Raw genomic sequence first — 25,069 nt, 5'->3', positions numbered from 1 at the left:
ACTGTATGTAGTGTTATTTCCTGGTGAATCACATTGCCTTTCTACAGGCAGTTTCAACGACTTCCCACTCTGCAATACCTCCACGACCTGCTCCTTTTGATTTTTAACCCATGCACGATTTTTTCTGGAAAAATATAGTTCCCACGGTGTTCACAATATGTCGATTTTCCGATAAACTTCAAGTCGAGTAAATTCGCAAATTTACAAACTTTATTAGAAGATGAACCCGACAATTCAATTGCAGCTGTTAAAAGAAGGTTGCCAACACCTTTGGTTCCTTTCCATTTTAGTTGTGATGACCAAACGTATTCGCATCATGCATGAACAATGTACAAGCATTACAGTTCACGTGCCTTTATTTAAATAGAATGCGAGTTTTTTCTAAAATTAAACCTGGCCACGGCAATGGTAAGTAGTTACACGTTTGACACACCGAAAACGATATGGCAATTGAGTTCCCATATTTTGGTGCTATTCTGTCAAGGTTTGACTAAGTGCAGCACCACACTTGTTACAAAACTTTAACAACTACATAAGGCTCCATTTGAAGACTATAAATGTAGAGTGACGATAAATAGGCTTTGTCTCCTTACTACAACCTTCTTCTGAAACTCTATCAGTATCTGCATCCTCGTCTATTTCGTAATCGTTCACGATATCTGGATCGTCTCTATCGCACCTTAAAATGTAAAAAAAAAACATTGTATATTTTCATTCGGCTAAATGGTAGACCGAACAATCCCCTATTAGGTTTTCTTTCAAAAATTACCTTCTTAAGATTTCAATAAACAAGAATCGTTTTTGTCACTTTCATCATCTGTATCCTCATCTCTATCTAAAGCATCATCGCCTTCACCAACCACTTCTTGGCATTCATCGTCTCTGTCGTACTCAGTATCGACTTCGGACTCCTCGTTTTGACATTTAAATATGGTGGACAAGCCAAGCATAAATAACATATCTGAATGTCTAGCAATTGTATAATTTAATAATGCGTCGCAACTAATTACACGGCATTACATGGTATGTTTTATTATTTGGTTGGAATGTGCTGTTTAATAGCAAATTTGGTTCCTCTTCCTCTTCTGACGATGGGTCCAGCTCTAAAACATAAATTAATGTGAAATTATGGACGACATGACTACCGATAGTTTGGTATATTACAAAAAATGATAACCAGATTCGTCAAGGAATTCAACTTGACATGTGGCGTCAAATTTTATTTTTTTTCACCATCGGACGATGCTGTCGGTGTTTAAGCATCGGCTACTCCCACGGATGTCTGCGCAGATACTTCTATGTAAATGATCTTTATATTGGGTTGATGATTTGCGCGTCGTTACTTCAGCCTGACAACCGATTGATTGTGATAATGGTTTAGGGTAATCGAAGGAAGACGACGAACATACCACCGTGTCGAAAATAACGGGTGAATCTAAGGAGGCTATAGCTTGCCCTACCATCTAATGACAAAAAAATGAAAATAGTATGTTTCGAATGAAAATAGTATGTTTCGAATGAAATAAGTATGTTTCGAATGAAAATAGTATGTTCCGAATGAGACCACCACAAAGCAACTCTTACTTACATTACCATTACATACAATAAGGCTACAAATTCATTGCTCACTGCTAAAATATGAAACGTTCCTCAAACTATTACCAGATCTAATGAAAATTGTTCATACCTCTTCATGTTTTTTTCTTTTCCTTCTACGATATGATGTTTCTCGCTATTTTGGCTTATCCTTATATGAAAAAAATAGATGGAATGGCAGTAGATAAAAGATTTTTTTTGGGGTCCGGTTCTTATACGAAGAATAAAAATTTTGAAAATCCCACAAAGGGTTGAAAAATTTTTGTTCAAAATGGTCAGAAGAGACCTTCACGAGTTGGAAGTAAGAAAAAGGATTTTTTCTCAGTTTCTGTCACATTTTCACTTTCCTTGTTTTTCTTTTATTCTTTTTCTTGTTACTTTTACTTAAACAGTTCACGACAACACACCAAGACATTTTAACATTGCATGGTTATCAAAGACAGAGACAAACGCATGGAATAGATTTATACAATTCTGTCAGGCTGATATTACCCGTGTCTGGTCTCAGTTCCCGCACAAAAAATAATGCAGCTTTAAAATTTATCTACTTAATTTGTGTAGACGGACTCTGTTTGTGTGGAAAGGGACATAAAGTTCTATCTCTGAAAGTGAGTTGCATGCTTTGAAATTAAATATTCATAAATTGCTACACTTTTTTGATAAGGGAGTAAAATATTTAAAAAAATTAAATTTAATCTGGTAATATTTTTCAGAGAAAACAATCATTTCTAATTTACAATGTTTTGACTCGCCGAGAACCCAGCGCTTACGTCACAAAAATATCATTTTAGCCTCCCTTTCATGTAGAATTGCTTCAGTATGAATTTGCTTTTAAAAACGTGAAATATGGAAAATTTGTAAGCATAAAGGAAATGTTATTCGAGTTGTAAAACTTTAGATAAATATAATCACTTATATTTTTGCAACAAATAGATAAGTTAAATTCAGTTCAGGTTACTTTTTATTATTATATTTTTATTATTAATTTAAATGACACGGTAAAACTAGATAGGTTAAAATTAAACCAGTCAAGTAACTGTGATCAACCACAATCTGTTGTTCATTTTTAGCGCTATGGAATTCTATATACTTTGTTTTCCTGAATTTTTTGCAGTCATTCTGTTTTCATGCTATAAATCTTGCGCGCTAATCCAAATTTGGCGTTTGCGCAATCATTGATCTTCGTGAAGGCTGTGTTTGGGATTTTCTAATTGTTAATTGAAGACAAGGTAGATCTCATAAGGTGGACATATGTCAATACCTTTATTACATTGGCTTGCAATTTCAACTAATGATAAAAGAATTTGCAATTAGTGACGTATAAATCAATCAAAGATTGATATTTTTGTCATCCGTGGCAACGTAATCCGAACCATTTCTATTTAAACACTGCGCAAAAAAATGTTAAATTTGACCTTAAATGACTTACACGAAAGTCGATTTAACTACACGAAAGTCGATTTAACGTTGATGGAAAATTTACGAGTATTGAGAAAAATCATCTTAACTATCACATTGAAACACCAGATTCAACTGCGAATGGCCTCTTTTATTTAACATGCCCGATTTATTCTACATAAGGCCAATACGAAGATAATGAAGCTGTAACAAATAAAGAAATTACAAATGTCTTTATAGTAATCTGTAATTGATGGTTACTGTTTTAAGATAAAAAATTACTGAAATCTTTGGCCATGTCTACTGTATATTCAAATGTCTATTTTGCAAACGCACGTTTCGTCATTTCGATTTTATGGTTTCCTACTTGTTTGTTTTTTGGTATCTGATATTACAATCTATTATTTAGAGAGATTTCAAAGTAGTAATTTTAGATCATCAATATTTCCTGTTATTCGGTTTTTTCCGTACAAACCACATCTTTGTACTCAAAATGATCGTGTGTATACTTAAAGGAATCATGATAAAATCGTAGAGATGGGGAACGGATATTGTCTTTTGGGAGCATGCATGCTAAAAATTTTGATTTCCTTTGTCTGATTTTTTGTTCCTAATTAGCTGCTCTTTCTTTTTGTTTATACACATCATCACTTGGATACAAATGATGCCAGATTTTCAGTTCAAAGCTTTCATGTTACGCTGTCAGATCGAGTCTTTTGGGTGGAATACGAATTTAGATTTATTTCGTTGTGAATTTTTAAAAACAAAGAAAGACATAACTAGAATTTTTTAAAAAGCCTTTTTTTCAGAATTAATTAATTTAACCTTCAACTTGTCACTATTCTTAATGAGTTGTATTTATTGAAAAGGCAAAGTCCGCCATTTTTGTAAATTATGTGAAAAGATATTAAAGGTACTGTCGAAAAAAAATTAAAACTTGATAAACTTACCATCTTGATACAAAAATAAAGAAAAAAAGCATTTATATACAACCAAAATTTTCTTTCATAAGTTTAAACTGAATTTGTTTATTTGACCATGGCATTCTCAATCACCATCTTTACTAAACTTCGAATGCGGAAAAAGGACTGGGTAAAAACATTATAATTTTGCGTCATATACTTTATAAACTGGAAACAAAAATGTTGTACGTACCTATTGTTAGAAATGACCCTGATTGAGACATGTTTTACTTCTTGGATTTCGTTGATACAATCTATAAAGTCCTTTTTTTCATCGCCTGGGAACTGGAAGCTTGCTATATATTTATACAAGTATTGCGGATGTGCTAAATATTTATGTAAACACAGTGGATACATCATTGCCAAAATGTTACTACAAATAAGAAGAAAATTACCTTTACATGGACAATTTTAAAGTTCAATATTTTCTTGGTGAGTGTGTCCATCGCAGAAAATGTACTGTATGTAGTGTTATTTCCTGGTGAATCACATTGCCTTTCTACAGGCAGTTTCAACGACTTCCCACTCTGCAATACCTCCACGACCTGCTCCTTTTGATTTTTAACCCATGCACGATTTTTTCTGGAAAAATATAGTTCCCACGGTGTTCACAATATGTCGATTTTCCGATAAACTTCAAGTCGAGTAAATTCGCAAATTTACAAACTTTATTAGAAGATGAACCCGACAATTCAATTGCAGCTGTTAAAAGAAGGTTGCCAACACCTTTGGTTCCTTTCCATTTTAGTTGTGATGACCAAACGTATTCGCATCATGCATGAACAATGTACAAGCATTACAGTTCACGTGCCTTTATTTAAATAGAATGCGAGTTTTTTCTAAAATTAAACCTGGCCACGGCAATGGTAAGTAGTTACACGTTTGACACACCGAAAACGATATGGCAATTGAGTTCCCATATTTTGGTGCTATTCTGTCAAGGTTTGACTAAGTGCAGCACCACACTTGTTACAAAACTTTAACAACTACATAAGGCTCCATTTGAAGACTATAAATGTAGAGTGACGATAAATAGGCTTTGTCTCCTTACTACAACCTTCTTCTGAAACTCTATCAGTATCTGCATCCTCGTCTATTTCGTAATCGTTCACGATATCTGGATCGTCTCTATCGCACCTTAAAATGTAAAAAAAAAACATTGTATATTTTCATTCGGCTAAATGGTAGACCGAACAATCCCCTATTAGGTTTTCTTTCAAAAATTACCTTCTTAAGATTTCAATAAACAAGAATCGTTTTTGTCACTTTCATCATCTGTATCCTCATCTCTATCTAAAGCATCATCGCCTTCACCAACCACTTCTTGGCATTCATCGTCTCTGTCGTACTCAGTATCGACTTCGGACTCCTCGTTTTGACATTTAAATATGGTGGACAAGCCAAGCATAAATAACATATCTGAATGTCTAGCAATTGTATAATTTAATAATGCGTCGCAACTAATTACACGGCATTACATGGTATGTTTTATTATTTGGTTGGAATGTGCTGTTTAATAGCAAATTTGGTTCCTCTTCCTCTTCTGACGATGGGTCCAGCTCTAAAACATAAATTAATGTGAAATTATGGACGACATGACTACCGATAGTTTGGTATATTACAAAAAATGATAACCAGATTCGTCAAGGAATTCAACTTGACATGTGGCGTCAAATTTTATTTTTTTTCACCATCGGACGATGCTGTCGGTGTTTAAGCATCGGCTACTCCCACGGATGTCTGCGCAGATACTTCTATGTAAATGATCTTTATATTGGGTTGATGATTTGCGCGTCGTTACTTCAGCCTGACAACCGATTGATTGTGATAATGGCTTAGGGTAATCGAAGGAAGACGACGAACATACCACCGTGTCGAAAATAACGGGTGAATCTAAGGAGGCTATAGCTTGCCCTACCATCTAATGACAAAAAAATGAAAATAGTATGTTTCGAATGAAAATAGTATGTTTCGAATGAAATAAGTATGTTTCGAATGAAAATAGTATGTTCCGAATGAGACCACCACAAAGCAACTCTTACTTACATTACCATTACATACAATAAGGCTACAAATTCATTGCTCACTGCTAAAATATGAAACGTTCCTCAAACTATTACCAGATCTAATGAAAATTGTTCATACCTCTTCATGTTTTTTTCTTTTCCTTCTACGATATGATGTTTCTCGCTATTTTGGCTTATCCTTATATGAAAAAAATAGATGGAATGGCAGTAGATAAAAGATTTTTTTTGGGGTCCGGTTCTTATACGAAGAATAAAAATTTTGAAAATCCCACAAAGGGTTGAAAAATTTTTGTTCAAAATGGTCAGAAGAGACCTTCACGAGTTGGAAGTAAGAAAAAGGATTTTTTCTCAGTTTCTGTCACATTTTCACTTTCCTTGTTTTTCTTTTATTCTTTTTCTTGTTACTTTTACTTAAACAGTTCACGACAACACACCAAGACATTTTAACATTGCATGGTTATCAAAGACAGAGACAAACGCATGGAATAGATTTATACAATTCTGTCAGGCTGATATTACCCGTGTCTGGTCTCAGTTCCCGCACAAAAAATAATGCAGCTTTAAAATTTATCTACTTAATTTGTGTAGACGGACTCTGTTTGTGTGGAAAGGGACATAAAGTTCTATCTCTGAAAGTGAGTTGCATGCTTTGAAATTAAATATTCATAAATTGCTACACTTTTTTGATAAGGGAGTAAAATATTTAAAAAAATTAAATTTAATCTGGTAATATTTTTCAGAGAAAACAATCATTTCTAATTTACAATGTTTTGACTCGCCGAGAACCCAGCGCTTACGTCACAAAAATATCATTTTAGCCTCCCTTTCATGTAGAATTGCTTCAGTATAAATTTGCTTTTAAAAACGTGAAATATGGAAAATTTGTAAGCATAAAGGAAATGTTATTCGAGTTGTAAAACTTTAGATAAATATAATCACTTATATTTTTGCAACAAATAGATAAGTTAAATTCAGTTCAGGTTACTTTTTATTATTATATTTTTATTATTAATTTAAATGACACGGTAAAACTAGATAGGTTAAAATTAAACCAGTCAAGTAACTGTGATCAACCACAATCTGTTGTTCATTTTTAGCGCTATGGAATTCTATATACTTTGTTTTCCTGAATTTTTTGCAGTCATTCTGTTTTCATGCTATAAATCTTGCGCGCTAATCCAAATTTGGCGTTTGCGCAATCATTGATCTTCGTGAAGGCTGTGTTTGGGATTTTCTAATTGTTAATTGAAGACAAGGTAGATCTCATAAGGTGGACATATGTCAATACCTTTATTACATTGGCTTGCAATTTCAACTAATGATAAAAGAATTTGCAATTAGTGACGTATAAATCAATCAAAGATTGATATTTTTGTCATCCGTGGCAACGTAATCCGAACCATTTCTATTTAAACACTGCGCAAAAAAATGTTAAATTTGACCTTAAATGACTTACACGAAAGTCGATTTAACTACACGAAAGTCGATTTAACGTTGATGGAAAATTTACGAGTATTGAGAAAAATCATCTTAACTATCACATTGAAACACCAGATTCAACTGCGAATGGCCTCTTTTATTTAACATGCCCGATTTATTCTACATAAGGCCAATACGAAGATAATGAAGCTGTAACAAATAAAGAAATTACAAATGTCTTTATAGTAATCTGTAATTGATGGTTACTGTTTTAAGATAAAAAATTACTGAAATCTTTGGCCATGTCTACTGTATATTCAAATGTCTATTTTGCAAACGCACGTTTCGTCATTTCGATTTTATGGTTTCCTACTTGTTTGTTTTTTGGTATCTGATATTACAATCTATTATTTAGAGAGATTTCAAAGTAGTAATTTTAGATCATCAATATTTCCTGTTATTCGGTTTTTTCCGTACAAACCACATCTTTGTACTCAAAATGATCGTGTGTATACTTAAAGGAATCATGATAAAATCGTAGAGATGGGGAACGGATATTGTCTTTTGGGAGCATGCATGCTAAAAATTTTGATTTCCTTTGTCTGATTTTTTGTTCCTAATTAGCTGCTCTTTCTTTTTGTTTATACACATCATCACTTGGATACAAATGATGCCAGATTTTCAGTTCAAAGCTTTCATGTTACGCTGTCAGATCGAGTCTTTTGGGTGGAATACGAATTTAGAAAGCGGTTTGTGAAAACAGAAGTTGCTTCCTGTGATATATTTATGTAGTAGTATTTTTTTACCCTCGCGTTAAACTAATTTGAAATATTTCAAATGAAATTATGAATTTGTACGATTTAAAATGTATACAAAGTCATAGAGCATTGGAAGATAAGTCTCCAACACTTAGCTGTATCAATATTGTTCTATTTTTTTAACTATTCAAAACATAAAATAAAGAATAAAGCATGGTTAGGCTTTTAAAGAAACTCAACAAATAGAAAACACTCTTAAACGAAATTAATATATATTTTAAGTTAACGAAATAATTGACAATAATTGACATTTGAATAAAACTTTGAAAACTTTGAAAAAATTTGTGGAAGTAACACACTACAAGAGCGTTTATTGCCACTAATATAAATACATACAGTGGAGCATAACCCGCTCAGATATTATAACCGCCAGCTAAGCTATACAGGATTCTAAAGCGTTAAATTCAGACAGGTGTTGCTAAAAGAGATTCGGAAGTGGCATTACTCGTTCATATTCGTTCATATTCGTGCATATTGACATCCCGGTAATGTTCAGATCTTTATAAGTTTTAACTCAAAAATAGAAACATATTTGTCGTGATGAAAAACAGATGGGGTGTTTTTCTTGAGCACAAAACTTACAACTGGTTGAGATATACGATGGACAAATCAGCTACTTATTGTGCTCTGTGATTGATAAAATTGTTTAACGAAGCGTAGAAATAATAAAAGTATATTTATAGCTAAGAAACAATGTATGCAAGATACAGGTGCCAGCACATATATCTTTTTTAGTTTTATATATATGTTGCAGAGATATGTGTTTCTTTCCAGAAGGTAACAAATGATTTTCTTTAAAAGCTGATCAACAGTACATTAGATAAAATTGAATCAACTTCTGAATCCATAAATACGAAGGTTTTCTGTTGAATTACCAATTGAGTAACTGTTGCTTTCTGTATAAACAGATATTTAAATCAAGAAATTGTGCAGATGTGAGGCATTTCAAAACGAGGTGTGCTGGGTTTCTATATTACTAACCGAATGATTATTATTCATTCGTGAAAATTTCTTTGAAGACTCCGATGGAATTTCGCTATGATTTTCGCCTTTCTTTCGTCTTATGATCACATAAACAATACCATTCAAAATTCCTCCAATGTTTGAGAAGGTTGTAACAAACTGAAACAACGCTTGCGGAACATCTGCTACTAATTGCCACACCCCATACAAAGCCATCGCCCACCATTGTATAAAGAAAGCTGCAACAAATAAGGACATAGTCTTAGCTGCTCGATGTGATGCGCGGACCACGTGAGCATCCTTGCCAGAAACATCTTTGAACTTGGGCTCCTCTTTTTGAATGCGGTACCATGTTAAAATATACATAATGATGTTTACGGTGAGAATTAAAAGCAAAGGCACTGTGGTGAAGAACAGATTCGCGTACTCTCCCTTCACACCATCAAAGTAGCAGCTAAAGATAAAATAGGATTATTTTACTACTGTAAAAATAGGTGATTACTATATAGGCTAATATTACTTTTGAGGTCCTTTTAAAGCACATTGTTTATTCTCTGTTGTTTTTATCTTTTTTCATTTGACAGGCCTCCAATCAGAACCCTCAAACAAATCAGAAGTTTAGTATTAAAATTTTATTAGCTTTCAGGGGAATTTCAACACCTGGCACCTTCCAGCTTGTGGAATAATTAGACATTATATAAAATTAGTCTAAAATCTTTTTGGATAAGTTGAATGGACATTGGTAATTGATATCTAATGGTAGTAAGAACCTAGATTTTCTAAGTTAAATAATTAAGTATGTCTCTGAAGGAGATACGAGACTCAATTTGTGCCAATCATTATCTTCTCTACCTATGGTTTCCAATGTTAGGTTTACGCAAGTTCAATGTTTGTATTTTCTATAAATCACTTATTAAAAGCAACTTCACTCTTGTACTACCGAATATATATATGGAATGAAAAAAGGTGTTGTTCGTACTCACAAGGTTCCATTTGGTCCCATAGATCCAGTCCCAAGAGCAATCATACCCGCCAAAAAGGGTGTTCCAAACATCCATAACAATAACTTCCAATCATATTTTCCAAATTCAAGCTTTTTACGAAAGTAAATCAAAACAAAAGCGTTGATAGAAACCACATTTACCATCAAGTTCTGGGCAGTAATGAACTCGGCTAGCATGATGCCATAAAACTCGCAAAGTGCTTTGGGGTAGACATGATCTTTTGTGATGACAATATGCAAGTGATCCATTGAGTGGCATATATTAAACAAGGCATCGCATATGGCAAGATAAACAACAAACCGTTCACTTTTTGTCCATGTAAAAAATGTTGATATTCTTTGATGTTTAAATGAAAAACATATTACCAGTATAGCTGTTATCAAACTTAAAAAAATACATGTTAACGCTGGTAAATGGATGGCATAAAATTGACCGTTATCCAGTCCATATAATGCCAAATCGTATCCGCTTTCCTTCTTTGGTGCCATCGTGGTGTTACTTTGTAGTGATGTTTCAGTGGCTCTAGCTATTGCATGAGCCATAATAACTTTCATATTTTGTGTCAACAAAATTAATCACTTTCAGTTTTTTATGTCTATGATTTATTGTGGATTGTCCGATCTAGAAAAGAAGAAACAAATATGGTTGTTTCAGATGATTGAAAAACTAGTTTGCTAAGTAATTATTCCACAAATTGAAATTTATATTACGGTTTCAGACGTCTGTCCGTTTGCTGTCTAAGAGAAAGTAATCAAATCTGTCTGGCTTGACATTCATATCGTTTCGTTCGCGTGTTGCTTTCTGATCTTAATTGTTCTACTCTGGATTAAAAACTCTCTTTTTCTTTATGCACACAAATATTTCTCATTGAAACGAGTTTATACTATCACCGAATAATGTAAATAAAAGCACCAGACTGAGAATAAAAGAGTATATATTCTTTATTGGTTTTATAACTGATCTAAAAGTATTATTAACAAGTAAATAATCTATTTCAGGACAAAGAAAAGAAGTACATTTTACGTAGGTTAAACTTTTTCCAAATAAAGACAACGTTTTTCACTTACAATTCGCCTCGTGGAAATCCTCCTTCAGATTGAAAGACACGGGTTTTTCTTAATTAAAGGAAAACGTGTAACAGCTCTAAATGTAGAGAAGTTATAAATCTTCAAATGTTTCTTATTTTCTAAATGCGATACCTTTTTAAAATATACAATATTATACTCCGGTAAGAGTTCGTGTAAAAACACTGTGCTAAAGAAGGAATTTGCGTACTTCCTCTTCACATCATTGAAGCAGCAGCTGTATACAAAATGAAATAAGTCAACACGCAAAAAATCTATTTCACGTCAACATTTAAAGATAAAAGTACACTTTGTTATTAAATAACTTGTTTCAGATGGCAAGACATAGGCTTTTATTAGGAAAAGCAATAGATTAAAGGAAACAAAGGTTAAAACATTCTGTTGTGAAAAAAATATATGAAACATTTTTAGCTTCAGATGTTTTTATGTCTAAAATATGTTTTTCAACAAAACTTCATTTGCAGTCTCATTTCATTGAATATTTTTTTTCCGTAATACATCACCAACTTAGTCTCTCATTTTTTATAAAAAAAAACTGAGAAAAAATTTTGCCTAAAATATGGCTGATCAAGAAAAATCATTAGTCTGTACTTATTACAAAGCACGCCATTTTATCAATTTCTCCGAACTGTCCTATCAAAACCACGCTTCATATTAAAGATTAAAAAATTTAAGCTATAACACGGTATATAGCATGAAAGTGTTGCCGTCATCAGAGTTTTAGACCACTTTTTTGTAAATTACTATCAAATTCATGGATTGGCTAACGTAGTTAGTGTGAATCATGCCTCCATGCATGGTAAGGAATTCTCAATTAGCACTGGTACTCTTTGTTTTGCGCATTTTTTTACAAATCTTGAAATAATAAAGATAATATGCGATGATATAACGTTGAATGCTGACGTCAGCTGTGAATTAGGCATTAATTTGGAAATTTAAAAATGGCGGAATACAGTAAACAAATATAAGATAGAATAGTAAGAATATTAGGAGCATTATTAATAAGTAGCCGGGGAATAAATAAAAACACAGTTTACAACCCTTTATTATCCTGTCAAACAGTCAACATTTTTTTTCGCGAAATAAAATTCCGTAAAGTTAAGAAATTAATTGTGGTACCGGTCTGAGAACTTAATAGCTAATATAGGTCAATCATGTCGCATATGCGTATAGGCGTAATACCAATTTCAAGAAAACTTTATCGCAACTTCGGTTTACATAAAAACACCAGAGTAAACAGTACAACAAACTTTATCGCATCTTTAGTTGATATAAATAAAACCAGAAGAAACTACCTGTCGTTACCCTGTCCAGCGAAAACAATCAATGAGTTATTTAATTTCACAAAATAGAATTGCAAAATTCATTGTCAGTTTGAATAAAAACAAATCCTACCCTAAAGCATGTTGTTACAAAATATTGAGATGTTGTCTCATCAATAAACTTTTGACTTTTTGCTAAAGTTTGTATTACAGTAAAAGTGTAGCTAGCTACCTAACACTGCGGTCACTGTATTTGGTTACTTCCACTTTTTAGCAAGAGGTAGCTAGCTAGCTAACAGCCCCGACAACCCCAGGTACAGCTGAGTAAAAATCAGATTGTAAAAGATAATAAAAATAAAAACAAAATGGCTAAGTAAGGTAAAAAGCCCTTATATAAAACTACATCCTTAAAAGATTAGGAATAAACAAGCCTATCTAGCTACCGGCTCAAAATCTACGTTCGTACCCAAATCTTTAAATTGGTGGTTTAAGATTTGAAGGAGGTTTAAAACGTGACAATATACCTTAACATGTGAAAACAAACAGAAAACAAATACCGAAATAAAACGCTTTTAGAAGATAACAAGGTCAAACGGAACCTACAAATCAAAACAGACCACAACCACTTTTAGAATTAAAATGGCCTCTGTTGCTCTGCTTTACACGTTCCTTCGTCGGTTTGTCGAGTCCGCGAAAAATTCGGATTGGTTTTTCAAAAAAATCAAGCCTCGTAAAAATATATCGCTTTTGATATTTCGTTGTGTAAAAATTTAATATGGTCGTGACACGCTGTTTTTCTTGTGAATAAGATACGGCTATTACTGTAGAGATTAATTAAATTATTTAATCAGTAACCATACAAAAACTTATCAATGTAATCTAAATAAATTTACGGAATATATTTATGAAAAATAAACTTAAAGAAATAAGTTGCTAGGTCAAAAGCTTCCAAATATTTTGCCAAACCTAACCCTAACCCTAACCACCTGTATAGCTGCACATGTTTTTCCTCAAAGTAACCATCATCGAACCAACAATAGTGACTTTACAAAACAAGAACGGGGACTATTTACAACGACTAGTTATCAATAACTTTTTATGAAAGCCTGTCATATAAAAAACGCGCCAAAAATTGAACAAAAGCGACAACGTGACTTAAAATTAAAACAAATATGGCTACTGTCAATTTAAAAAAAAGTGAAAATGAAGAAGAAGCTGACAACAAGTCGCTGCAAACACAAAATTTAAAGAAAAAGGTAAATTTGGTTTTCTGCGTACTTATATGAAATATTTTTATATGACATTTTTACTGCGGTAAAATATTCCAGGTGCTATCCACAACCTTTAAATGTTTTTTTCGAAGGGAGAAGGAATACGGCAAATTTGTTCTGGGGGACTTCCCCTGATCGCCACATGCGCATTGAAAAACATTAATATTTTCTTTGTCGTTGATAGCCCCGTTCTTATTTCGTAAAGTATCTAATATAGAATAGCAATGTAAAGTGACCACGAGAGGACAAACAATATCTTTAAGTGACCACAAGAGAACCAACACTATCTTTAAGTGACCACTCAAAAATAACTTAATAGTGGCATTAAATAGTCTATATTATAATGCCCGTATACGTCTGTCCGTTCGTCCGTCTGTTTGTCACGCAAAATGGTGGCTTAGCTGCGACGGCCGAACCCGTGGATTTTTCCATGGGCTAACGGAATAGTATGTATAAAACATTTAACTCATTTATACTAATCGTGATGTGATTTGGAAAAAATATTAAAACGTTAAAAAGCCTTTTATTTGCAACGTTCTCTGGAGCATACCAGCCTACATAGTCAGGTTGAGGCATACAAAAATCACTGAAATGTAAACAATAAAATATTAGCACCACTGTATATAACTGGTATTATATTTTTTAAAAAGCCTTACCCCAGGTGACCTTTGCAATAAAGACAGTTTAAAATTACAAATCAATACAACTCTATATATAAACAGGAAGCAATAAATTACCTTTTCTTGAAATTAACGAAGGAAAAAACATCCTTACTTCATACCAAAGCTCAAATAACAAAATAAAAACACACTAAAAAAGGTATAAAAACATCTACAAACATAAAAAACAAATCTCAAACATGAATTAGCTTATAACGAAATGTATTTCAACAATGTCAATAGTTTGTTTTAGAGAGAATGTGCGTGTATTTATTTAGAACACTGCAACATGTATATATATACAAGGATTTTACAAAAAAGAAGTCGTGTGACTTGTACATATGGTCGTTTTATTCAGTGTATAAAAGTAGAGGAATCTATGTCAAGCGAAAAAAATATCTTGTTTTACAGTCAAAAAGCTTTCAGAAAATGTTTTTCTTTTGTTATCATTAATTTTTTTCGACTAGTAGATACATATAATCTCATGAGAATTTCCATACTTCTTATGTCTGTTCAACATCCACAAAACTGATAACTTTTTAATCTAATGAAGCAAATTAAGATCAACAGAGCTGCTTGCAGTAAAATCCAATAACGTCTATCTTTTATTAGGTAATTAGTTCATATTTTTTTATAGTAATCGCATTTATAAGCGGCACAACAACAGAAATCAGAGCCAAAGTTAAATAGACATAAGTTTCTAGTCATACAAAATGGAGTAACATAATAACGTATTTATATTAATACTAGTATTTCTTCTGCTTATTCAAAATGGTCGCGCATCGGCTTTATTTTGGATACCCCGCTGAGTGATTCATTACATTTTGGTACCATGTGAAAAAGAATGCACAAGATGTGAAAGAAATTCACGGCGGACGAAATCCCGTAGATTTTTTCAAGGGCTACTTATTTAGTTGTATTTAATTAACTAGTCGTTAGCCCGTGGAAAAATACACGGGTTCGCCCGTCCTTTTTATACCTAATTGAGGGCGTCTCGTTACTTGCGCGGCTAAGCTACCATTTTGCGTGACGGACAGACGTATACGGGTATTATAATATAGATAATCGTTATCTCTATAATAATAGCCGTCGTCTGTCTGTCTCTGCACGGACCTCCCGCCAAGTTCAAAAAAAGATGTTACGGAAATACGAATATCAAGCGCGATATATTTTTATCCACTTTGTTGCCACGGGTAACTATAAAGGACGGGCGAACCCGTGGATTTTTCTACGGCCTAACGACTAGTCTATATTATAATATTCGTATACGTCTGTCTGTCTGTCCCGCAAAATGGTATCGCAAGTAGCGAGACGTGCGTAGTGCGTTGTTATAAAGACAGGCAAACCCGTGGATATTTCCACGTCCATCGACTATTTATAAATTAGAATAAAGTTAAAATCAACAAGTCTCAGCAAAAATATACACACGCTTAGAAAAAGAAAAGGAATTGGATTGATGAATAAATGCTATAAAAACGCGTGATTAAAACGTGTGCGATACAGCAAGCTGCACTAAAGGTACTTGACTGCGGGTTAGGCTCCAGAAAAAGGTGCTGAATATTTCTTTCTTCATACAAGTATAAGCACTGTCCAATATGACCTATAGCTACTCCTAAGAACTTAGGGTCCTTGGAAACTAGTGACTACTTATACATACATACGGCTATGATTGTACTTAACATATGATCTAAACAGCAGTAAGTTTTTATTGAGAACATAGGAGAAAATCAATGTTGGAAAGCTTTACCATTGGGATGTTGATCTTATCCAAGGAAAAATTAATGAAACGTTAGAGTGCAACGAGTTTTCTCCCATCTTTAAATGACTAGACATCCATCGCAGAAGAAAAGTATGTTGATTTCAATTACAAGAAACTTGATACTAACCCAGCATTCACGAAGCCTCTAATCACATCAGCAATTTAAAAGTGGATATTACACTTGTAAGTTTCATTTCCTCTCTTCCCCTTAAACCCATTTTATGGCACAAAATATCTAATTTCGAAAATCAATTTGATAGGTTTTAGCGCAATATAATAATGCATCAATACATTTAAACATATCTTGACAATATTTAATACAACTTTATGCTTGTTATATAAAAAATGCATTAGCACATCTATTTTTAGCGTGATATATCACTAACGATTGAAGATTAATTGATGATGTACATACTATGTCAATACGCCCTGATGTGGGCCGGTTGCATTTTTGATTCTAAAATTATGCAAGTTAGCGTATCCGAAACAATGGCTAGGAAGAAAAAGAAATTCAGCTCTCGTATTCTTATTTCTAACCTTTAAGTTAGATTTTTTACCTATAATACACCTTCCCGAATTTCATAAATTATAATACTTATGACGTCATCCAAAATTTGATAATGATTCTTTGCTCTTCAAATTAGGATATTCAGATAGAATATTAAATTATCATGACAAAAATGTAGTTTATAGAGCAATATAATATTCTGGTTGGATTTTATTAAGATTTAAAGAAAATAATTATTTTGAAAACGAGGCTATTCTTGGAAAGCTCGGCTATATAAAGGGTTTGACCGTAACTTTCAGCTCGGAATTGAGGCACTTAACGAACTAAAGTATTTACGAAATTAGGTAATTTGTTCTACCTTTCGCTAAGGAACTTAGGGATAAAAATCATTTTTAGTATCGACCGCTTTAATTGGGTTTGACATAATTAAGAATTCGGGAAAGGTCTATTAAACTATTACTTCCAAAATAATTTCAATACTAACCAGTTTCACGTATATGTCGCAACTGATATATTAATCTCGGCATATAAACAAGTATGGTTAGAAAGAAAGAAAATTACAAAGTGAAAAACACAATGATAAATCAGTTAAGTCTTAGATTTAAAATCTAGAGGTTCTGTAAAGCAGATGCTCGTATAATAGATTCTTCCTTCCTTCAAAGAGTTATTATTATTATCGAAATTATTTCCCAGGAGGGCCTCTTCAGTTCCTATTGGTACTGCTATCAATAAGGGCCCTGCCAAGGGGGTCCTGGTGTATTTAAAGCTCCCATTTGAGCTACGAAAGTCGTGCAAGCACAGCAATCGCTCAACTAGACAACTGCCTAAGATATCAATCCTATTCTCATGCTGAGCGCTAAGCAGAAAGGATAGATTCACACTTTTATAGTCTCTGGCATGACTCCGTCGGGGTTTAAACCCAAGACCTGCCACACTGGAAGCGAACGCTTTACCATAAGGCCATCAGTCGGTAGCCTATTGGTGGACATATATGAACAAAATTTGAACAAACACTATGGCAGCAATATCACATTCCTGTTTCACATCAAGTTTTTATTACTCTTTCAAAACAAAGGCACAATTGCCAGAAAGTTTAGTACAGTTATTACGTAAGTTTTAAAGCCTGATTACTAACAATGACAATTATGAATTAAGCTGAATTAAAAAAAAAACACTTCGAGTAAAAGAAGAGTAAACCTGAATATATAAAAAATGCAGAACCTGGCTAAAAAGTTTGCTGAACTTGTGTAAAAAAATACTAATCCTGAATATTAAAAAAAACAACTTAACCTAATCCATGTGCATGCACGTTGGCATGTCTGATTTTTGTCACGGCGTCATGTAATTTACATAACTGTTATGTGAAATAATATTTTGCACAGGCTTTTGTAAACAAGAATCACAAGTAGATCACAAGTGTTTAATTTGTTGATTTTGATGACGTATATATAACAATATATAATATTTTAATGTAGCTAAGGATAAAGCATGTTTTCTATTTTACTTGTGTAGATTATTTTTTTCGAAGAGAGAAAACATCAGTGACGTTCTTTAGCTTTTGCTACGTGAAATTTTTTACTTATATGTCACCTTTAATATATCTGTCCCTAGAACTGTTCAGTGCCGTAGCCGCCGAGGGGGCCAGGGGGCACAGCCCCCTCCCCCAATGATTTTCCTGTTAAAAAAAAGGAAAAAGAGAGACAGATTTAGTGTCATTTCTCCAAAAGTTAGATAACCCAAGAAATCTACTTTTGTTTAAAGTTATAAAAGTGGGAAAACTGATGTTAGTTATGCCCGCTACAAATGCTTCTAGGGAACGATGTTTTTTAGCTTTGAACCGCATAAAATCTTATCTTCGAGCTACAACCACTGACACACGGATAGATAATCTGATGGTATTACATACACTGTCATACACTGATAATATAAAGTAGCAAACAAATTTATTAAAAAGAGAGAAAGTCGTTCAGGAACATTCGGATCCTTCCCATAGGTCATTATTATAAAAGTCACTGAATGTTTAAGGGGCTGGCAGTACATTTTAAAGAGTCCAAATGCGATGTAAATTTTCTAAAAATTGATGCATCTTTAAAATTTTTAGTGTTTTTTATCATTTTTTATATTATTGTAGTCGTGTACTGTAAATATTTATTTCTTTCTTCCTTTTGGTTTCTGATGGAAATTTTTATCTTAATTTTGATGACAATTAAACAACGCAGCTTTCCTAAATTACTAAAATATCGAAACATTCATCGTGATTTTTAACATTGAACCATGAGATCGTTGGCGTCTGGAAGGGCATTTTCCGCCAATCTATAGATGTAAAATTTGAAAAATTTACCACTTGGCGCCTCGGGTAGCCACTATATAAAGCGAAATTCATATATGTAAGTTCTCTTTAAAGCCCCCCTTAATATTAAAATTGTGGTTACGGCAATACTGTTAGCTGACTATCTGCCGTGCTTTTGAGTTTGCCTATCCGAAATATCAAAATTTGCGCCCGCGGAATCGCCTGTCGATCTTAATTAGTGCATAAATATAAAACACTAAGTAAATAATTCAGCTAATTGGACAGCTAAAAAAGGGTTACTGCCACCTTAAATGTAATAGATTTCGTTGTGGATTTTTCTTCCTATACCGACTTTGATTTAACAATAGTTTTATCTGTAAGTGATTCAAATCTGTTTTTATGTGACCCCAAAGAATACCGCAAAAATCTGCCGTAAATGTGTTTTTTGCCCTCTACGATAAGATCGTCAAATTACGTCGGGACAAAAAGAGGATCCGCTAGACACGCTTTCACCTCTGTGTGCTTTGCTGACCACTGGTCCCATCAATCCCAAGCCCTTTTTTTATTTTGAAAAATTAAAAAGGGCAAAATTAAATGATGCAATTCATGAAAAAAAGGAGCAAAGAGAAAAATGCTTTGACACAAGATAAATAAAATTATTGACTTTACTTTACGTAAACAGATACCTCTTAAAACCGAAGCAGTGCTAAAAATCAGATCTATAAACTGCTTCGACTCGTCAAGTGAAACAAGTCAACGTCTGCACAATAACGGCTATCAACGAGAGTGCACGTTCTAATACTTGATTAGAAAGTTCAACATTTATAAAAGTATTTTGAAATGGCGAGAATAAAGTGGAGTATACTACTGTTGATGTTAGTATTGATCATTTCCGCAGGTAGTAATTGTGAGCTCATATATTGTTATAAGCTTTATGTTCCAGACTCTGTGGTGATAAAAACGCTATATGGAAATTTCTTAAAATTCTATAACTTTTATTCCAAATGCTATTGTACGGCTTCTGTATTTCAAATGAATGCGTGAAACAGCTTTATGTAGCTGTATAGAATTTAGTAAAATCTTTAACTTTATTTAGCTTACGGGCTGGAATGCTATGTTGGTTCGAAGAACAAAATTACTGGTTTAAATATTAAATCTGAAAAATGCTATGGCGACACTTGCATGATTTTGACAATAACTCAAGGTCGCTATACTGTGAAATGATTGCTATCAGCATGGATCTCTGACAATTCAACAATTACAACAATTCACAATCATTTTCTAACATGTCTTCTCGTTGTTGTATTCCCTGCACTTCAAACATTATAACTGCTAAAATTTCAAACCGTATAATTGTCTCAAAAATGATTAAGGAAGTTCATGATGTACACATGTATTTTTCTCTGCCAAAAGACTATTTGCACCCGCTACTTTTCGGACAAAGTCCAGTTAAACTGGAAGACTTGTATTTTGTAAAGAATTTATTTTCTTATTTTATTCTTAGGTCACCTGTTGTCATACAGACCTGTGCAACTTTTAATAGAGTCGGTGATGAAAATGAAGAATTTGACAAAAAACGCACAGTTTCTTCAAAATCAAATTTTTAATAATAAAACCAATTTATTCATTTTAAACATTTTATTAACATTTTTCGGTTCTCATAAACCATCTGGAGATAAATAGAATGCGAAAATACAATGTTGAAAACCATATATTTATTGGATTGCAGGAGTGCGTACAAGTTCTAATTTTCCCGATGTATTTCAGTTTGTATAAATATGGTGCGGATGTATTTGGTACTTTTACGATTGAAACTGGAAAGTGTCATTAAAAATTAACCTATCGGAAGTTTTTATTTAAACTACGCTATAATCAATTTGGGTTAAGAGTCACCCACAATTTAGTACTTACGGTTTTGTATTACGTTAAAAGGAATTTATTGTATTAATTTATTGTAAAAGATAGAAACAACTTTCTTTTATTTATTTGCTAGATAGATACAATAATTAAGCTTATTCCTAACTCAGTGGCAGATGGATTGACTAGCAAAACATTAGAAGAGGTCTAACCCACAGGTTAGGCTACATTTTCCAAACGAGCACTGTGTACAATGTGGCTTATAAATATGGTCGTGTTTAATTATTAATGTCGCTTTTTCTCTTTCTGATAACAACATAAACAATTCCATTTAAGATCCCCCCAATGTTTGAAAATGTCGTGACGAACTGAAACAATACCAGTGGGACATCTCCCAGTAATTGCCACACTCCATACAAAGCCGTGGCCCACCATTGTATAAAATAAGCGGCTACAAACAATGACATATTTTTGGCTGCCCTGTGTGATGAACGAACAACATTGGAACTCTGTCCAGATAAGTCCTTAAACCTTGGTTCCTCCTTTCGAATACGATACCATGTTAGAAGATACAGTACGACATTCATACTGAGAATTAATAGCAACGGCACTGTGGTGAAAAATAAGTTTGCATATTTTCCTTTCACAGGATCGATGTAGCAGCTGAAAAAAACAATAAAGAGGTTTTTTAAAATATTTCATGACTCAGATTACATTACTTGAATTAAAAAAGACTTTTTTATCGTTGATGATGGAAAAAAGGTTTGGGTTGCTTTTTTAAAGTGCATGTCTTTGTAGCTTGATAAGTAGAACCAAAAAAATACTGCTTCATAAACAATTGTGTTACATCTAACCAACCTTGTGTGGCTCTTTTACTAACATTTATTAAAAAGCTACTTTTTTTAAACAAACATAATATTATTTGACTTACTTAGATATTATGTTCAGTTCAAAATTACATTTTAAAGAACTTTTTATCACAAGCTATTTATACTAGGCGTTGGTCCGTAAAAAATCCACGGTCACGCCCGTCCTTTTTATACCGCATTGCGTGCGTTTCGCTACTTGCGCAGCTAAGCTACCATTTTGCGTGACAGACAGACGGACAGATGTGTACGGGTATTATAATACAGACCACAGATATTTCCAACATTTAAAAAAAGATCCCAATTACAGGGAACATGAGATTTATTTTTTGAACCTGACTTAATGTAACTGAGATAGAAATTCTTACGCTGCGTTTTTAATCTGGAAGAACTGGAATACTATTTGTAATTTGTCAAGCTACAAATTAGGGCAATACTTACAACGTTCCATTCGGTCCTAATGATCTGGTTGCAAGTGCCACTACACCGAAGACAAATGGTAGGCAGAACAACCATAGCAATAACTTCCAATCATAACGTCCAAAATCGAGTTTTTTACGAATGTAAATCAAAACAAAAGCGTTAATAGCGACTATATTTACCATCAATCCCTGGGCTGGAACAAACTCGACTGACATGATAGCATTAAACTGACAAAGAGCTTTAGGGTAAATATGATCCTTAGTGATGACTATATGCAAATGATCCATAGAATGGAAGATATTAAACAAGGCATCACATATGGCAAGATACACAACAAACCGTTCACTTTTTGTCCAAGTGAAAAATGTTGATATTCTTTGATGTTTGAATGAAAAACATATGGTCAATACGGCTGCGACTAAGCTTAAAAATACACATACCAGTGCTGGTATATGGATTGCATAAAACTGACCGTTATCCAGTCCATAAACAGGCAAATCATACCCACTCTTCTTCTCCAAGGCATTAACATGTGTTGATCTTTTAATCGCCATATTGTTTCTATGCATAATAACGAAAACTTGTTCCTAGAATAGCGACATTATTATTATATTGTAAATAGTATCAAAAAAATAGTACCCAAACAGTTCTAGTACAGCATACAACCTACCAATTTTAGTTCAAGTTATCCTAGCCTTTCGAATTTGTAAATATTCTGCTGCTTTTCATTTTAATTGGCGCCAGGCGAAGTGACTACTTCTATATTTTCTCTTCGCCATCAAATGTGAAAATTGAAAAAGATATAAATGCTGAATATTAAGAAAGGCATTATAAAAATCGGACACTACAGTGCAGATAAAAAAATGGCTTTCTAATGTTCTGTTCATCAAGTTTAAGAGATTAAGCTTTAGTTTAAGAGGCTGCCTTTCATTCAAGTGTTCAAGGCGGTAGCTTAAAGCGCTTCAACACTGTTGCTCATCTTATTAATGCTCGTATTCTTTACGCGTACGTCTTTGCGCAAGAAGAAGTCGTGTTACAAAAACACGAAAAACGACATATAAAGGACAGGTGAACCCGTTGATTATTCATGTCTACGACCTAGTTTATCTCTTTATTAACATTAAAAATGGCGTTCTCGGCATAATAAGGGTAATTGTAAAAAATAGGGTCCAAGATGTAATGTATTGGCTTCTCTTTCTCCTTGCATGCGCACTATTTGGAGGCCAAGTTTTTTTTTTCAATTCCGTGTTCTTACTAAGTTCGTAAGTAAAGACTCCGAATTCAAGATTTATAATTTCTTACCCTACATTTTATGGTAAGGTGAGCAGATTTTGTTTAGAATTATATTCATTATATAAATTATCTGTTTCGCTATAAAATGAGCGACTTTAACAGATTCGAAACGCTTTTAGCTAAGTGTATGGGGTAAGCGCGTCACATCTGGTAATTAATTATTCCATCAGGTGAAATTCAAGTCCAGATTTTAATTTCGTACACGGTATTGTATGAGCAAAGAAAGAACGGATGCATTTTGTGCAAATGTGATTAAAAGGTAAATGAATGAACACCGAATCATCATGATAGTCAAAGATGCATTCATAGAAACAACATTTCCACAAGAGAGAACTTTTTGGGATATAATCAGTGAAACAATTTTTCATTTTATTTATAGTGTTGTCTTCCACCTTTCCTGAAGGTTTTTTAAAATGGCTATCAGTTACGGTTACCTGGAGCTTTTTCCTTAAATGAATACAGCAATTTATTCTGGAATCATTTTCAAACCTCTTTTCGGATTACATTTTTGTTATGTTAGAATTAAATTTTACGTCACAGTAAGCCTTCGACCGTGGAGAAATCAACGGGTCTCACATTGTTTTCAACCAATTTGAGAACTCATTTTCAAAACGCAGACTAAATTCGCGTGTTACTATAGGATATAATGTAAACAGAAACTTCAGTGAGTGTTAAATATCTAAAAATTGTTTCCTTACCTGTTTAGAAGCACAAAAATATTCTATCCTTTGTAGCTCTTATTCCAAAACAACGTAAATAAAAATGATAGATGTGTAAACATTGTTTTTAATTAAATATAACAAAAAATTGTTGTTAGTTTTAAATATAACAAAAAAATGTTGTTAGTTTTAAAGACACAAATCAAGTTAAAGTTATAGATATAGTTAGAAATCGGAACAGGTGCATTTTCTTTTTATCTATAGACATTCTGTTATTGTTAACCACTTACTACCAAGTTACACGTATTAATATTTATGCTTCGTAGATTGCACACCCCCTCCCTCCTCCCTTGTAACTTCTCAAATGGTATGAAATTTAATATAGATACAGTGGAACATAAAGGAAACTAAACTTTTAAGGTGAACATTTTTGATTGATTTGACCAAATCTATGAAGTTGTTGCTTAAGCAATGAAAAAAAGTTGAATCACAGTTGCTAAGAAATGTGTGATCAACATAGAAACGACGATAATTGATTATTGCAGGACGTTGTTTCAACGTTAAAAAGAAGGTGAATAACGGTTGCGTGAACGGTTCTAAACAACATAGAAACGACGTTGATTAGACGTTGCATGACGTTGTTTGAACGTTGCTGTCTGATGTTAAATAGACGTCGAAAAACGACGGCAAAAACTTATTTTTAACGGAAAATCAACGTCTAATCAACGTCACATGCAACGTCTTCTCCACGTTGATTCAACCGGCTGTCCTTAATCTAATTATTATTTATTGCAAAAACTTAAAAGAATATATAATAAAAAGTTTTTATTTAATCGTGAAAATCGAGGAAACAATTGAACTTTACCCCGGAAACAATTTGTGCTATCATACTCATATAAATATAGAGTACGTCACAATGTCATATCTTCTAAAAAGTTTCTAGTCATAGA

At 33.2% G+C, this 25,069-nt stretch overlaps 2 protein-coding genes across 5 annotated transcripts; both read right to left on the bottom strand.

Moving 5' to 3' along the window:
- Positions 1–8,415: 8,415 nt before the first annotated feature.
- LOC130647983 (uncharacterized) lies at positions 8,416–14,731 on the bottom strand. Of its 4 annotated transcripts, XM_057453998.1 has the most exons (4): positions 14,543–14,731; positions 11,255–11,330; positions 10,167–10,808; positions 8,416–9,637 (listed from the first exon to the last, which is right to left on the bottom strand). In XM_057453998.1, exons 3-4 carry the CDS (start codon positions 10,739–10,741, stop codon positions 9,166–9,168), a joined length of 1,047 nt encoding a protein of 348 aa, XP_057309981.1. In that variant the 5' UTR covers positions 10,742–10,808; positions 11,255–11,330; positions 14,543–14,731; the 3' UTR covers positions 8,416–9,165. The 4 variants fall into 4 exon arrangements, with proteins under 4 accessions (XP_057309981.1, XP_057309982.1, XP_057309983.1 ...); XM_057453999.1 differs by lacking the exon at positions 14,543–14,731 and having other exon boundaries at positions 11,255–11,534; XM_057454000.1 differs by lacking the exons at positions 11,255–11,330; positions 14,543–14,731 and adding an exon at positions 10,898–11,051.
- A 5,990-nt stretch (positions 14,732–20,721) lies between these two features.
- Positions 20,722–24,317, bottom strand: LOC130647981 (uncharacterized). The gene is made up of 3 exons (XM_057453996.1): positions 24,159–24,317; positions 22,186–22,754; positions 20,722–21,541 (listed from the first exon to the last, which is right to left on the bottom strand). Exons 2-3 carry the CDS (start codon positions 22,734–22,736, stop codon positions 21,157–21,159), a joined length of 936 nt encoding a protein of 311 aa, XP_057309979.1. The 5' UTR covers positions 22,737–22,754; positions 24,159–24,317; the 3' UTR covers positions 20,722–21,156.
- Positions 24,318–25,069: the final 752 nt, after the last annotated feature.

This window comes from Hydractinia symbiolongicarpus, chromosome 6 (genome assembly GCF_029227915.1).
Source record: "Hydractinia symbiolongicarpus strain clone_291-10 chromosome 6, HSymV2.1, whole genome shotgun sequence".
Taxonomy (NCBI): Eukaryota; Metazoa; Cnidaria; class Hydrozoa; order Anthoathecata; family Hydractiniidae; genus Hydractinia; species Hydractinia symbiolongicarpus.
The sequence above is the reverse complement of the archived record's forward strand: the minus strand, read 5'-3'. Positions and strand labels throughout refer to the sequence as shown.